The sequence below is a fragment of the Oncorhynchus nerka genome, linkage group LG15, assembly GCF_034236695.1.
Source record: "Oncorhynchus nerka isolate Pitt River linkage group LG15, Oner_Uvic_2.0, whole genome shotgun sequence".
NCBI lineage: Eukaryota > Metazoa > Chordata > Actinopteri > Salmoniformes > Salmonidae > Oncorhynchus > Oncorhynchus nerka.
In genome coordinates, this window is record NC_088410.1 from 4,774,506 (window position 1) to 4,792,441 (window position 17,936).

The window sequence follows — 17,936 nt, forward strand, 5'->3', positions numbered from 1 at the left end:
TTCAGCTATTGGCCCAGATCATCCAATGTTCAACAGAGAAAATAATCATTTCTGATTGGATATTTTGCACTCTTTTATACAGACCCCTTGACATTTTGTTACATTACAGCCTTGTTCTAAAAAGGATTACATTTATTTTACTCCGATTTTTATTCTACACACAATACCCCACAATAACAAAGCGAAAACAGGTTTGTATACATTTTTGCAAATCTGGAACTGATTTACATATGTATTCAGACCCTTTACTCAGTACTTGATGAAGCAGACTCACTCTACCCCTGATATCAAGGTCATTTTTGTTAAGGTCGGCAGGTAGCCCACAGTGGGGCTGTTAGATCATTGGACCAGTAACCGAAAGGTTGCAAGATCAAATCCCTGAGCTGACAAGGTCAAAATATGTCGTTCTGCCACTGAACAAGGCAGTTAACCCACTGTTTCTAGACCGCCATTGAAAATAGCATTTTGTTCTTAACTGACTAAAAACAACTTTACGCACTAAAAAGGTGCGAAAATGAACTAAACGATTTGGTATCTTTTTGATTATGGAAGATTGAATAAGCGTACGTGAAACTGTTTGCTTGGAATCATTTGTAGCTGTCGTTTCTATCTGCGCATTAGAGAACCCCCGACTCAGTTTCCCCTCACAGAAAACACGCGCTACCGTAAAGTGTCCTCTATCCACTTAAAAGAAAATTCAGGCAGAAACAGATGCATATGGGTGGCTTGACCGCCTTTTGCGAATTACGGCTCATTTGACCAAATCAAATGTATTTATAAAGCTCTTCTTACATCAGCTGATATCTCAAAGTGCTTTACAGAAACCCAGTATAAAACCCCAAACAGTAATCAATGCAGGTGTAGAAACACGAATCACTTGACGGCAGTCTTTAACACTGCACATTAGTTCAATAGTTAAAACAACTAGAGTTTGTTCCACTGTTTTTAAAACAGCACTTACTGGTGTTAATCAGATCTCCAGTCTCCTCCAATGTGACAGTAATCTCCCCCTCCTCCTTCATTCCCTCTTTCACTCTTAAAGATTCTTCCTCTTCTTTCACCGTAACTTCTTCCTCTTTCAATGTAAATTCTTCCTCTTTCACTGTAGTAACAGCCTCATCCTCTACTTCTTGTTTAACTGTGACAGCCTCCTCTTCCTTCTCCTCTTTCACGGGGGCTTCTTTCTCCTCTTCTTTAGCAGGGAGGGAGTAGCTTAGTGAACTCATGGTCGAGGATGTTAGAAAGCTAGTTAGCATTAGCCTAATGTTACTTAGCTAGATAGCTAACAACGTAAATAGTAAATTAAATAGAGTAATTTGTAAATACGCAGACAGTGTGTTTAAAACACTGAGGTTAATATACACAAAAATGGCCAAAAGGCTTCAATGTTAGTTTTATGTTGGCTAGCACGCTACCGAGGTGGATGAAGTGCTGTTGTCGAAAAAACATCCCGTCCACTACATTATACGTCACGCAAGATGCATCACCTGAAAAACTCTCATCGCCACCTCCTGGCTGGAGTGTGTAATACAGTTGAACAAAAACAATATTCTGGAAAACGTAAAAAAATAATTGTTAAATAATAATTGTTAAATAACCAGTTCTCTTACTTCTTACATATATTAATTTCCTCTACGCAAATGTAGAGGCTGAATAGGGATTTGTACATTATGAATAAACACTGTTAGAAATCAAATCAAATGTATTTATATAGCCCTTCGTACATCAGCTAATATCTCAAAGTGCTGTACAGAAACCCAGCCTAAAACCCGAAACAGCAAGCAATGCAGGTGTAGAAGTACGGTGGCTAGGAAAAACTCCCTAGAAAGGCCAAAACCTAGGAAGAAACCTAGAGAGGAACCAGGCTATGTGGGGTGGCCAGTCCTCTTCTGGCTGTGCCAGGTGGAGATAACAGAATATGGCCAAGATGTTCAAATGTTCATAAATGACCAGCATGGTCCAATAATAATAAGGCAGAACAGTTGAAACTGGAGCAGCAGCACGGCCAGATGGACTGGGGACAGCAAGGAGTCATCATGTCAGGTAGTCCTGAGGCATGGTCCTAGGGCTCAGGTCCTCCGGGAGAGAGAAAGAGAGAATTAGAGAGAGCACACTTAAATTCACACAGGACACCGAATAGGACAGGAGAAGTACTCCAGATATAACAAACTGACCCTAGCCCCCCGACACATAAACCACTGCAGCATAAATACTGGAGGCTGAGACAGGAGGGGTCAGGAGACACTGTGGCCCCATCTGAGGAATCAACCCTGTTAGCTTAACCCCATAAACCCAAACCCTAGCCTAGCTAATGTTAGCCACAACATATAGAAATTCGTAACATATCATACGAAAAGGAGTGTCTCGGCTTTACACGTAATTTCAATGAAAATTACAATTGAACCAAAGTGGAATAGACGTTGAATTGACGTCTTTGCCCAGTGGGTTGCTAGTTATAAATATCTTTGATAGTCTAGTGTCTGGCTACCAAAGCAAGCCAGCTAGCAACTAGTAAAGTAAATATGACATTAAATGGGACAACCAGCCAAATCCGAGAGAACAGCGGCAAATATACACAGAAAGCGCTGTAGCCATTTCCTGCAGTCATTTATGCTGCAATTATTTATTTATTGAAATTTATTTCAGAATTTCATTGTAAATAAAGGCTCATTCAAACATCCCGACAAAAATCTGGTGTTTCTATGTCAAACAGTTTTGTTATATTTCTTCTGTGATGTATATAGAGTGTAATAAACAAACCAAAAACGTGTCTTCTTTTTTTGTTGTTGCCCATAAACCATGTATGTGAGATGTATACTTTTCTTGAAAAGTATATTTGTTTTGAGATGACCAAGGATCACTCTGTGTGACCCTGATTTAGCCCCCTTTGCAGTAAAAGGTTAAGAGCTTCAATGTTTCGGCTATGTTGGTTACCAAGGTAACCGACAAGTAACCGTTGAGGAAGCGTCCCGTCCACTAGATTATACGTCACACTGGCCACACCATTTACGACCGACTGAAATTGGTAATGCGCTGAACTAGGAAACTCAAAACATTTCTGACTTGCTGATTAGTTGAACGCAAGTTTCCTAGTTCCGACTAGCACGTAAACGTGGTAAAAATCTTTATTTTATTTTTTATTTTCAGACAAAACTTATATTTTTCATGTATTTTTATTTAAAAAGCTATATGGATACGTACAAAAGAGAAGCATGTGTTTATCAGAACAGATTTTTAATGAGCACGTTTTTAAAACATAGGCTACTATACTACACATCTGCATTTAGGATATCAATCAAACAGATCATCTCACAATAAGCAGCTGGGTCTATACTGCTCCTACATGGTGTAACAATACATCATGTAGATGTATATAATGAACATACTAGGTCTATACTGCTCCTACATAGTGTAACAATACATCATGTAGATGTATATAATGAACAGACTAGGTCTATACTGCTCCTACATGGTGTAACAATACATCATGTAGATATATATAATGAACAGACTAGGTCTATACTGCTCCTACATGGTGTAACAATACATCATGTAGATGTATATAATGAACAGACTAGGTCTATACTGCTCCTACATGGTGTAACAATACATCATGTAGATGTATATAATGAACAGACTAGGTCTATACTGCTCCTACATGGTGTAACAATACATCATGTAGATGTATATAATGAACAGACTAGGTCTATACTGCTCCTACATGGTGTAACAATACATCATGTAGATGTATATAATGAACAGACTAGGTCTATACTGCTCCTACATGGTGTAACAATACATCATGTAGATGTATATAATGAACAGACTAGGTCTATACTGCTCCTACATGGTGTAACAATACATCATGTAGATGTATATAATGAACAGACTAGGTCTATACTGCTCCTACATGGTGTAACAATACATCATGTAGATGTATATAATGAACAGACTAGGTCTATACTGCTCCTACATGGTGTAACAATACATCATGTAGATGTATATAATGAACAGACTAGGTCTATACTGCTCCTACATGGTGTAACAATACATCATGTAGATGTATATAATGAACAGACTAGGTCTATACTGCTCCTACATGGTGTAACAATACATCATGTAGATGTATATAATGAACAGACTAGGTCTATACTGCTCCTACATGGTGTAACAATATATCATGTAGATGTATATAATGAACAGACCAGGTCTATACTGCTCCTACATAGTATAACAATACATCATGTATATAATGACCAGACTAGGTCTATACTGCTCCTACATGGTGTAACAATACATCATGTAGATGTATATAATGAACAGACTAGGTCTATACTGCTCCTACATAGTATAACAATACATCATGTAGATGTAATCATGTATATAATGACCAGACTAGGTCTATACTGCTCCTACATGGTGTAACAATACATCATGTAGATGTATATAATGACCAGACTAGGTCTATACTGCTCCTACATGGTGTAACAATACATCATGTAGATGTATATAATGAACAGACTAGGTCTATACTGCTCCTACATGGTGTAACAATACATCATGTAGATGTATATAATTAACAGACTAGGTCTATACTGCTCCTACATAGTATAACAATACATCATGTAGATGTATATAATGAACAGACTAGGTCTATACTGCTCCTACATGGTGTAACAATACATCATGTAGATGTATATAATGAACAGACTAGGTCTATACTGCTCCTACATAGTATATAACAATACATCATGTAGATGTATATAATGAACAGACTAGGTCTATACTGCTCCTACATGGTGTAACAATACATCATGTAGATGTATATAATGAACAGACTAGGTCTATACTGCTCCTACATGGTGTAACAATACATCATGTAGATGTATATAATGAACAGACTAGGTCTATACTGCTCCTACATGGTGTAACAATACATCATGTAGATGTATATAATGAACAGACTAGGTCTATACTGCTCCTACATGGTGTAACAATACATCATGTAGATGTATATAATGAACAGACTAGGTCTATACTGCTCCTACATGGTGTAACAATACATCATGTAGATGTATATAATGAACAGACTAGGTCTATACTGCTCCTACATGGTGTAACAATACATCATGTAGATATATATAATGAACAGACTAGGTCTATACTGCTCCTACATGGTGTAACAATACATCATGTAGATGTATATAATGAACAGACTAGGTCTATACTGCTCCTACATGGTGTAACAATACATCATGTAGATGTATATAATGAACAGACTAGGTCTATACTGCTCCTACATGGTGTAACAATACATCATGTAGATGTATATAATGAACAGACTAGGTCTATACTGCTCCTACATGGTGTAACAATACATCATGTAGATGTATATAATGAACAGACTAGGTCTATACTGCTCCTACATGGTGTAACAATACATCATGTAGATGTATATAATGAACAGACTAGGTCTATACTGCTCCTACACGGTATAACAATACATCATGTAGATGTATATAATGAACAGACTAGGTCTATACTGCTCCTACATGGTGTAACAATACATCATGTAGATGTATATAATGAACAGACTAGGTCTATACTGCTCCTACATGGTGTAACAATACATCATGTAGATGTATATAATGAACAGACTAGGTCTATACTGCTCCTACATGGTGTAACAATACATCATGTAGATGTATATAATGAACAGACTAGGTCTATACTGCTCCTACATGGTGTAACAATACATCATGTAGATGTATATAATGAACAGACTAGGTCTATACTGCTCCTACATGGTGTAACAATACATCATGTAGATGTATATAATGAACAGACTAGGTCTATACTGCTCCTACATGGTGTAACAATACATCATGTAGATGTATATAATGAACAGACTAGGTCTATACTGCTCCTACATGGTGTAACAATACATCATGTAGATGTATATAATGAACAGACTAGGTCTATACTGCTCCTACACGGTGTAACAATACATCATGTAGATGTATATAATGAACAGACTAGGTCTATACTGCTCCTACATGGTGTAACAATACATCATGTAGATGTATATAATGAACAGACTAGGTCTATACTGCTCCTACATGGTGTAACAATACATCATGTAGATGTATATAATGAACAGACTAGGTCTATACTGCTCCTACATGGTGTAACAATACATCATGTAGATGTATATAATGAACAGACTAGGTCTATACTGCTCCTACATGGTGTAACAATACATCATGTAGATGTATATAATGAACAGACTAGGTCTATACTGCTCCTACATGGTGTAACAATGCATCATGTAGATGTATATAATGAACAGACTAGGTCTATACTGCTCCTACATGGTATAACAATACATCATGTAGATGTATATAATGAACAGACTAGGTCTATACTGCTCCTACATGGTGTAACAATACATCATGTAGATGTATATAATGAACAGACTAGGTCTATACTGCTCCTACATGGTGTAACAATACATCATGTAGATGTATATAATGAACAGACTAGGTCTATACTGCTCCTACATGGTGTAACAATACATCATGTAGATGTATATAATGAACAGACTAGGTCTATACTGCTCCTACATGGTGTAACAATACATCATGTAGATGTATATAATGAACAGACTAGGTCTATACTGCTCCTACATAGTATAACAATACATCATGTATATAATGAACAGACTAGGTCTATACTGCTCCTACATAGTATAACAATACATCATGTAGATGTATATAATGAACAGACTAGGTCTATACTGCTCCTACATGGTATAACAATACATCATGTAGATGTATATAATGAACAGACTAGGTCTATACTGCTCCTACATAGTATAACAATACATCATGTAGATGTATATAATGAACAGACTAGGTCTATACTGCTCCTACATGGTGTAACAATACATCATGTAGATGTATATAATGAACAGACTAGGTCTATACTGCTCCTACATGGTATAACAATACATCATGTAGATGTATATAATGAACAGACTAGGTCTATACTGCTCCTACATAGTATAACAATACATCATGTAGATGTATATAATGAACAGACTAGGTCTATACTGCTCCTACATGCTTGCCACAGATTGCGTGCAAGGATTCGAAATCATCACAGCACAGCTACATCATAGGCGGCAGGGTAGCCTAGTGGTTAGAGCGTTGGACTAGTAACCGGGAAGGTTGCAAGTTCAAACCCCCGAGATGACAAGGTACAAATCAGGTACAGTGAATGTGTTAAATCAAAGGTTAAATAAAGGTAAAATAAAGGTTAACTAAAGGTAAAATAAAAAAATAAAAAAAATAAGAGAACTGACTAAACATCTCACCAGTTGCTCTGCCAGGTACCTGGAAAGCTTGTCAAAAATCTGAAAGAAGCAGATGAGCAGAAGCAGCCACACCAGATGGGACACCAATGTAGAGTTGAGGGCTGTATATTGTGATTAAACAGTGAAATAAGACCTGTACATGTGAAGTTGTTTGTTACTTAAAAAAAAAAACTACTAAGTACATTCACAACTATTTTAAATACATCCAAATAATTGTAATATTTATTATTCTTAATACATTCCATTATTCAACTGGTTGTTTTTTCATATCTAGGTAATGTAAACACTGGTTTTGAAATGAATGAAGCCCTGCTCCAATGGCGTCTTCTACCCGCGTGTGTCTCTCATTTTCTTTCAGGCCCCTTAACTGAAGAAAACCCTTTCTACACCGGGTGCAAAGGTGAGGCTACACTCATGTGTGTGTCCTCTCGTGTGTTTTTAGGTGCACTAACTGAACAAAACGTTTTCCTCACTGGGAGCAGTGGAAAGGCTTCTCTCCTGTGTGTGTCATTTTATGCGTTTTCAGGCTCACTACCCAGTTAAACCCCTTTCCACACAGAGCACTGGAATGGTTGTTCTCGTGTGTATTCTCATATGCTCTTTCAGATGCCATGAGTGAATATATCCCTTTCCACACCGAGAGCATTGGAAAGGCCTCTCTACTAAGTGTGTTCTCTCATGTGATTTCAGGTCCCCTGATGAGAAAAATTTATTTTCACACTGGGAGCATTGATACGGCTTCTCTCCAGTGTGTCTTCTTTCATGCACTTTTAAATGCCCTGACTGTCCAAAACTCTTTCCACACTGAGAGCAGTGATAAGGCTTCTCCCCTGTATGTGTTCTTTCATGATCTTTCAGCTTCCCTCTCTGGGTAAAACTATTTCCACACTGGGAGCATTGGAATGGCTTCTCTCCTGTGTGTATTCTTTCATGGTCTTTCAGATGCGATGACTGGATAAATCCCTTTCCACACTGAGAGCATTGGAAAGGCCTCTCTACTAAGTGTGTTTTCTCATGTGATTTCAGGTACCCTGATGACAAAAATGTCTTTTCACACTGGGAGCATTGATATGGCTTCTCTCCAGTGTGTGTTCTTTCATGCACTTTTAAATGCCCTGACTGTCCAAAACCCTTTCCACACCGAGAGCAGTGATGAGGCTTCTCACCTGTATGTCTTCTTTCATGATTTGTCAGCTTCCCTCTCTGGGTAAAACTCTTTCCACACTGGGAGCATTGGAATGGCTTCTCTCCTGTGTGTATTCTTTCATGCTCTATCAGATGCGATGAATGGATAAATCCCTTTCCACACCGAGAGCATTGGAAAGGCCTCTCTACTAAGTGTGTTTTCTCATGTGATTTCAGGTACCCTGATGACAAAAATGTATTTTCACACTGTGAGCATTGATATGGCTTCTCTCCAGTATGTATTCTTTCATGCACTTTTAGATAACCTGACTGTCCAAAACCCTTTCCACACTGGGAGCAGTGATAAGGCTTCTCCCCTGTATGTGTTCTCTTATGTTGTTTCAGGTGCCCTAACCGGATAAATCTCTTTCCACACTGGGAACAGTGGTGGGGTCTTGCTGGTTTGGATGTCTCTGGGGCCGATTCCCCTGTAGGACTCTTCCTAGTGTCAGAGCGAGAGTCTGGCCTCTCTCCTGCCAAAGACAAACATAGTATTTGGTTAAAACAGAATGAATGAAACCTGCACATGATAAAAATGTCTTATGCGGTTTAATCAAGTCTAGATTCCTCATTAGAAAATGGGTAGTTTGGATCCTGAATGCTGATTGGTTGATACACATTTGCAATAATCCACTGGTAATACATGTTAACAGTTCCATTTGAATTATCCCAAAAGATCCACTGTCCCACAGCCCAGCCAGGCCATTTATAAACTAATCTCTACTGTCCCACAGCCCAGCCAGGTAATTTATCAACTGTATCTCCACTGTCCCACAGCCCAGCCAGGTAATTTATAAATTAATCTCCACTGACCCACAGCCCAGCCCGGCCATTTATAAACTAATCTCCACTGTCCCACAGCCCAGCCAGGCCATTTATAAACTAATCTCCACTGCCCCACAGCCCAGCCAGGTAATTTATAAACTAATCTCCACTGTCCCACAGCCCAGCCAGGTAATTTATAAACTAATCTCCACTGTCCCACAGCCCAGCCAGGCCATTTATAAACTAATCTCCACTGTCCCACAGCCCAGCCAGGCCATTTATAAACTAATCTCCACTGGAAGAAAAGCATATAAGCATACGGTCATCATTAACCCATGGCTACTAGCCTAACATTTGGTTTGGAACAGAGGGTCATCATTAACCCATGGCTACTAGCCTAACATTTTGTTTGGAACAGAGGGACATCATTAACCCATGGCTACTAGCCTAACATTTGGAACAGAGGGGCATCATTAACCTATGGCTACTAGCCTAACATTTGGTTTGGAACAGAGGGACATCATTAACCCATGGCTACTAGTCTAACATTTGGAACAGAGGGACATCATTAACCCGTGGCTACTAGACTAACATTTGGAACAGAGGGGCATCATTAACCCATGGCTACTAGCCTAACATTTGGAACAGAGGGGCATCATTAACCCATGGCTCCTAGCCTAACATTTGGAACAGAGGGACATCATTAACCCATGGCTACTAGCCTAACATTTGGTTTGGAACAGAGGGACATCATTAACCCATGGCTACTAGTCTAACATTTGGTTTGGAACAGAGGGACATCATTAACCCATGGCTACTAGTCTAACATTTGAAACAGAGGGACATCATTAACCCGTGGCTACTAGACTAACATTTGGAACAGAGGGGCATCATTAACCCATGGCTACTAGCCTAACATTTGGAACAGAGGGCATCATTAACCCATGGCTACTAGCCTAACATTTGGAACAGAGGGACATCATTAACCCATGGCTACTAGCCTAACATTTGGAACAGAGGGGCATCATTAACCTATGGCTACTAGCCTAACATTTGGTTTGGAACAGAGGGACATCATTAACCCATGGCTACTAGACTAACATTTGGAACAGAGGGGCATCATTAACCCATGGCTACTAGCCTAACATTTGGAACAGAGGGGCATCATTAACCCATGGCTACTAGCCTAACATTTGGAACAGAGGGGCATCATTAACCCATGGCTACTAGCCTAACATTTGGTTTGGAACGGAGGGACATCATTAACCCGTGGCTACTAGACTAACATTTGGAACAGAGGGACATCATTAACCCATGGCTACTAGCCTAACATTTGGAACAGAGGGACATCATTAACCCGTGGCTACTAGACTAACATTTGGAACAGAGGGGCATCATTAACCCATGGCTACTAGCCTAACATTTGGAACAGAGGGGCATCATTAACCCATGGCTACTAGCCTAACATTTGGTTTGGAACGGAGGGACATCATTAACCCATGGCTACTAGCCTAACATTTGGTTTGGAACGGAGGGACATCATTAACCCATGGCTACTAGCCTAACATTTGGTTTGGAACAGAGGGACATCATTAACCCATGGCTACTAGCCTAACATTTGGTTTGGAACGGAGGGACATCATTAACCCATTGCTACTAGCCTAACATTTGGTTTGGAACAGAGGGACATCATTAACCCATGGCTACTAGACTAACATTTGGAACAGAGGGGCATCATTAACCTATGGCTACTAGCCTAACATTTGGTTTGGAACAGAGGGACATCATTAACCCATGGCTACTAGACTAACATTTGGAACAGAGGGGCATCATTAACCCATGGCTACTAGCCTAACATTTGGAACAGAGGGGCATCATTAACCCATGGCTACTAGCCTAACATTTGGAACAGAGGGGCATCATTAACCCATGGCTACTAGCCTAACATTTGGTTTGGAACGGAGGGACATCATTAACCCGTGGCTACTAGACTAACATTTGGAACAGAGGGACATCATTAACCCATGGCTACTAGCCTAACATTTGGAACAGAGGGACATCATTAACCCGTGGCTACTAGACTAACATTTGGAACAGAGGGGCATCATTAACCCATGGCTACTAGCCTAACATTTGGAACAGAGGGGCATCATTAACCCATGGCTACTAGCCTAACATTTGGTTTGGAACGGAGGGACATCATTAACCCATGGCTACTAGCCTAACATTTGGTTTGGAACGGAGGGACATCATTAACCCATGGCTACTAGCCTAACATTTGGTTTGGAACAGAGGGACATCATTAACCCATGGCTACTAGACTAACATTTGGAACAGAGGGACATCATTAACCCATGGCTACTAGCCTAACATTTGGTTTGGAACAGAGGGACATCATTAACCCATGGCTACTAGCCTAACATTTGGAACAGAGGGACATCATTAACCCATGGCTACTAGCCTAACATTTGGAACAGAGGGGCATCATTAACCTATGGCTACTAGCCTAACATTTGGTTTGGAACAGAGGGACATCATTAACCCATGGCTACTAGCCTAACATTTGGTTTGGAACGGAGGGACATCATTAACCCATGGCTACTAGCCTAACATTTGGTTTGGAACGGAGGGACATCATTAACCCATTGCTACTAGCCTAACATTTGGTTTGGAACAGAGGGACATCATTAACCCATGGCTACTAGACTAACATTTGGAACAGAGGGACATCATTAACCCATGGCTACTAGCCTAACATTTGGTTTGGAACAGAGGGACATCATTAACCCATGGCTACTAGCCTAACATTTGGAACAGAGGGACATCATTAACCCATGGCTACTAGCCTAACATTTGGAACAGAGGGGCATCATTAACCTATGGCTACTAGCCTAACATTTGGTTTGGAACAGAGGGACATCATTAACCCATGGCTACTAGCCTAACATTTGGTTTGGAACAGAGGGACATCATTAACCCATGGCTACTAGTCTAACATTTGGTTTGGAACAGAGGGACATCATTAACCCATGGCTACTAGCCTAACATTTGGAACAGAGGGACATCATTAACCCATGGCTACTAGCCTAACATTTGGAACAGAGGGACATCATTAACCCATGGCTACTAGCCTAACATTTGGAACAGAGGGGCATCATTAACCCATGGCTACTAGCCTAACATTTGGAACAGAGGGACATCATTAACCCATGGCTACTAGCCTAACATTTGGTTTGGAACAGAGGGACATCATTAACCCATGGCTACTAGTCTAACATTTGGTTTGGAACAGAGGGACATCATTAACCCATGGCTACTAGCCTAACATTTGGAACAGAGGGACATCATTAACCCATGGCTACTAGCCTAACATTTGGAACAGAGGGGCATCATTAACCCATGGCTACTAGCCTAACATTTGGAACAGAGGGGCATCATTAACCCATGGCTACTAGCCTAACATTTGGAACAGAGGGGCATCATTAACCCATGGCTACTAGCCTAACATTTGGAACAGAGGGACATCATTAACCCATGGGTACTAGACTAACATTTGGAACAGAGGGGCATCATTAACCCATGGCTACTAGCCTAACATTTGGAACAGAGGGGCATCATTAACCCATGGCTACTAGCCTAACATTTGGAACAGAGGGACATCATTAACCCATGGCTACTAGCCTAACATTTGGTTTGGAACAGAGGGACATCATTAACCCATGGCTACTAGTCTAACATTTGGTTTGGAACAGAGGGACATCATTAACCCATGGCTACTAGCCTAACATTTGGTTTGGAACAGAGGGACATCATTAACCCTTGGCTACTAGTCTAACATTTGGTTTGGAACAGAGGGACATCATTAACCCACGGCTACTAGTCTAACATTTGGTTTGGAACAGAGGGACATCATTAACCCACGGCTACTAGCCTAACATTTGGTTTGGAACAGAGGGACATCATTAACCCATGGCTACTAGCCTAACATTTGGTTTGGAACAGAGGGACATCATTAACCCACGGCTACTAGCCTAACATTTGGAACAGAGGGACATCATTAACCCATGGCTACTAGCCTAACATTTGGAACAGAGGGACATCATTAACCCATGGCTACTAGCCTAACATTTGGTTTGGAACAGAGGGACATCATTAACCCAATGGCTACTAGCCTAACATTTGGTTTGGAACAGAGGGACATCATTAACCCAATGGCTACTAGCCTAACATTTGGTTTGGAACAGAGGGACATCATTAACCCATGGCTACTAGCCTAACATTTGGAACAGAGGGACATCATTAACCCATGGCTACTAGCCTAACATTTGGTTTGGAACAGAGGGACATCATTAACCCAATGGCTACTAGCCTAACATTTGGTTTGGAACAGAGGGACATCATTAACCCAATGGCTACTAGCCTAACATTTGGTTTGGAACAGAGGGACATCATTAACCCATGGCTTCTAGCCTAACATTATTATCAATACACTATAAAGGACTGTTTCAGCCCTGTGGATTATTATCATCAACACACTATAAACTTCTTGGGATAGGGGGCAGCATTGGGAGGTTTGGATGAAAAGCGTGCCCACAATAAACTGCATGTTTCTCTGGCGCAGAAGCTAGATTATGCATATAATTAGTAGATTTGGATAGAAAACACTCTAAAGTTTCCAAAACTGTTAAAATAAAATAATATCTGTGAGTATAACAGAACTCATACGGCAGGCAAAAACCTGAGAAGAAATCCAAACAGGAAGTGGGAAATCTGAGGTTCGTAGTTTAAAAAAAAGTGATTGCCTATCCAATATCCTGTGTCTATGGGGTCAGATTGCACTTCCTAAGGCTTCCACTAGATGTCACGAGTCTTCTATTGTGAAAGGGGAGAGAATAAGACCACTCAAAGCAGGTGGCTCAGCTGAAAGCCTTTAGTTGTTTATCGAGCGCGGCCATGAGGTCCGTTCCCTTTCATTTCTAATGAAACAACGGAATAGTCCAGTTGGAATATTATTGAAGATTTATGATAAAAACATCCTAAAGATTGATTCTATACATCGTTTGACATGTTTCTACGAACTGTAATGGAATGGACTACACGCCCAAACAAAAAGGAGGTATTTGGACATAAAGATGAACTTTATGGAACAAAACTAACATGTATTGTCTAACATGGAGACCTGGGAGTGCCATCAGATGAAGATAATCAAAGGTAAGTGATTAATTTGACCGCTATTTCTGACTTTTGTGACACCTCTCCTTGGTTGGAAAATGGTTGTATGGTTTTCTGTGGCTAGGCGCTGTCTCTTAATATCTCTGATTAATATCTCTGAACAGGGCAATTTAACGAGAAGATTAACGAGATTTAACGAGAAGATTAACGAGAAGATTAACGAGAAGTGTATCTTTAAAATGATGGATAATACGTTTGAGGAATTAAATAAAATGACATTTCTGTTGTTTGAATTTGGCGCCCTGCAGTTTCACTGGCTGTTGAAGAGGTGGGACGCTACCGTCTCACGTACCCTAGAGAGGTTAAACATAAAATAAGTAAATAAGTAATTTAAAGTGTTAGTCCCCAAAAAAAAATTTACGTCGAAGACACAAAGCACATCAGTAACATCTCTCCGTTGTTGAAAGGGTTCGACACATTGCTGTTTAAATGGACCAATTTCTTATTTAGACATTCACAGATTTTCAACATTTTGATTATCGCTGATGTCATATTTTGTGTAAAGTAAAAAATAAAGTGAAATATTTTGTTTAGATGTTCCTAAAACTGATAGCAACTACAATTAACAAAAATATAAACACAACATGTAAAGTGTTGGATGTTTCATGAGCTGAAAAAAGATGGCAGAATTCTTAACATCCCTGTTAGTGAACATTTATTCTTTGCCAAGATAATCCATCCACCTGACAGGTGTGGCATATCAATAAGTTGATTGAACAGCTTGATTATTACACAGGTGCACCTTGTGCTGGGGATAATAAAGGCCACTCTAACATGTGCAGTTGTGTCACACAACAATGCCACAGTTGTCTCAGAGGGAGCGTGCAATTGGCATGCTGACTGCAGGAATATTCACTGGAGCTGTTGCCATGGAATTGAATGTACAACACCAGTCAAAAGTTTGGACTCACCTACTAAAGGGTTATTCTTTATTTTTACTATTTTCTGCATTGTAGAATAATAACACATTAAATCATGTAGTAACCACAAGTGTTAAAACCTCTTTGGGTTGCGGTATTTTGACGTCCGGATGAAAAGCGTTCCCAAAGTAAACCGCCTGCTACTCAGGCCCAGAAGCTAGGATATGCATATAATTGGTAGATTTGGATAGAAAACACTCTAAAGTTTCCAAAACCATTAGATTAATGTCTGTGAGTATAACAGAACTGAAATGGCAGGCGAAACCCCGAGGAGAAACCGCCCCCCCCAAAAAAAAAAAATCAACATATCACTGATTTCAATGGCTTGCACTTTTCTTATTGGGCGAAATTCTCCCAGATTGCAGTTCTTTGGGCTTCCACTAGATGTCAACAGTCTTGAGAAAGAGTTTCAGGCTGTAGTTTTTCTAAGTGGCTCCCATATTGGCTGTAGTTCCAAGCGAGCGCATCCTTTTTTGTTTGTCTCAGGTAAAGACAATAACTATTCTCTGTCTTAAATTGTATCGATTATTTACGTATTAGGGTATCTAAGGTTTAATTATAAATGTTGTTTGACTTGTTTGGATAAGTTTATGAGTAACGTTGGGGTTCATTCATTTGTATGCATTTTGATGAAGGGAAATCGGTGGATTATTGACTGAAGGGTGCCAGCTAAACTGAGGTTTTATGGATATAAAGAAGGACTTTATCGAACAAAAAGACAATTTGTAATGTAACTGGGACCTTTTGGAGTGCCAACAGAAGAAGATCCTCAAAGGTAAGGCATTTATTATATCGCTATTTCTGACTATCGTGTTGCAACTGCCTGCTTGAAATCTGGGTTTCATGTTTTTGTATGCGGGGCGTTATCCTCAGATAATCGCACGGTTTGCTCTCGCCGTAAAGCCTTTTTGTAACCGGGGCTGGATGAACAAGAAGTTAAAAAAAAATATATATATATTTTGATGTATTACACTTATATTTATATGACTGTTAAATATTTATATTTCTGTTGTTTGAATTGTGTTTTTTAATAGTTTTGATGTCTTCACTTCCTATTAGTAAAAATAAAGATAAAAACCCTTGAATGAGTAGGTGTTCTAAAGCTTTTGACCAGTAGTGTAGAATAATATATTGGTAGATCAGATGGTAATGAGGCAATACAGACCACATTGAAGTGTCTTGAGTTTAGTTTGTATGTTCTACAGTCTAGTAAAGATATGGAGGTTCTGTTCTAGAGTCTTGTAAAGATACGGAGGTTCTGTTCTAGAGTCTTGTAAAGATACGGAGGTTCTGTTCTAGTCTTGTAAAGATACGGAGGTTCTGTTCTAGAGTCTTAAAGATAAAGATAAGGAGGTTCTGTTCTAGAGTCTTGTAAAGATACGGAGGTTCTGTTCTAGAGTCTTGTAAAGAGAGGGGGGTTGACTGGGACAGGCAATGTAACATCCATAATGTTTTTAGGAAAAGGTTTTGTAAAACAAGCACCTTACATCAGATCATCTTGAAACTTTCTCTCTAAAGCTAACTTTCATCAAGGTTTTATATGGTCGATTGGTTTCTCTCAAAAAACAAGGTTTTATATGGTCTATTGGCTAACTTTCATCAAGGTTTTATATGGTCTATTGGTTTCTCTCTAAAGCTAACTTTCATCAAGGTTTTATATGGTCTATTGGTTTCTCTCTAAAGCTAACTTTCATCAAGGTTTTATATGGTCTATTGGTTTCTCTGTTTTCATTGGCAGAATCCTTTTTCAGTGTTATGATATTCATAACATCCATATCCACTAGTCTATCGTCCTGTCAACTAACAGAACTCTGCTGGTTGTCCTGGTAACAGATACCAGTCTATCTTCCTGTCAACTAACAGAACTCTGCTGGTTGTCCTGGTAACAGATACCAGTGGGCAGATCTATTGTATTTGTTCAAACTAAACTACAGCACTTACTTTGACGTGTCAAATCTGATCCTTTCTTCTCTTCTCCTCCTCTCACAGTTCCACTCAGCCCCGTTGTTTTCCTGCAGTCCACCAGCAGCACAGACAACCTCTTCATACCCAGCAGTAAGGTGCTACCGGGAGAGGCACGACACAGGGACTCCAGGAGGGAGGAAGGGCTAGCGTTGTCCTGGTAACCATAAAGAGGGGACACAGACACATATCATTATGGATGCTGAAGTCACTGTTGTCATAAAGTTCTTTACATAAACCCAGCCCCCGATAGAGCAAGCTGTATGCTAGACCAGACCAAGCTGTATGCTAGACCAGACCAAGCTGTATGCTAGACCAGACCAAGCTGTACCATCTTGTGTTCTGATCTGGAGAGACTCTTCTCTGCCTCGTCAGCATCAGGATGTTGTTGAGGCTCCCCAGAGGATCCACAATAGTCATGTCTCTCACCTGTGTGAACAATCATAGGGTCTTACAAGGGTCATTAATATCTCTGATTAATATCTCTGAACAGGGCA

At 39.8% G+C, this 17,936-nt stretch overlaps 1 protein-coding gene and 2 long non-coding RNA genes across 7 annotated transcripts in view; 1 reads left to right on the forward strand and 2 right to left on the reverse strand.

Moving 5' to 3' along the window:
- Positions 1-17,936, reverse strand: part of LOC135560375 (uncharacterized) — a 295,196-nt gene that overhangs the window by 239,849 nt on the left and 37,411 nt on the right. The window lies entirely within an intron of this gene.
- The window catches only part of LOC135560374 (uncharacterized), a 300,103-nt gene that overhangs the window by 195,924 nt on the left and 86,243 nt on the right, over positions 1-17,936 (forward strand). The window lies entirely within an intron of this gene.
- The window catches only part of LOC115122146 (zinc finger protein 850-like), a 29,663-nt gene that overhangs the window by 9,987 nt on the left and 1,740 nt on the right, over positions 1-17,936 (reverse strand). Inside the window, exons 2-6 of the mRNA XM_065002134.1 lie at positions 17,771-17,868; positions 17,419-17,596; positions 7,908-9,033; positions 1,488-1,515; positions 962-1,274 (exon numbers count right to left, since the gene is read on the reverse strand). Of these exons, the coding sequence (XP_064858206.1) occupies positions 962-1,274; positions 1,488-1,515; positions 7,908-9,033; positions 17,419-17,596; positions 17,771-17,868 (1,743 nt within the window). The remainder of the gene's footprint in view (positions 1-961; positions 1,275-1,487; positions 1,516-7,907; positions 9,034-17,418; positions 17,597-17,770; positions 17,869-17,936) is intronic.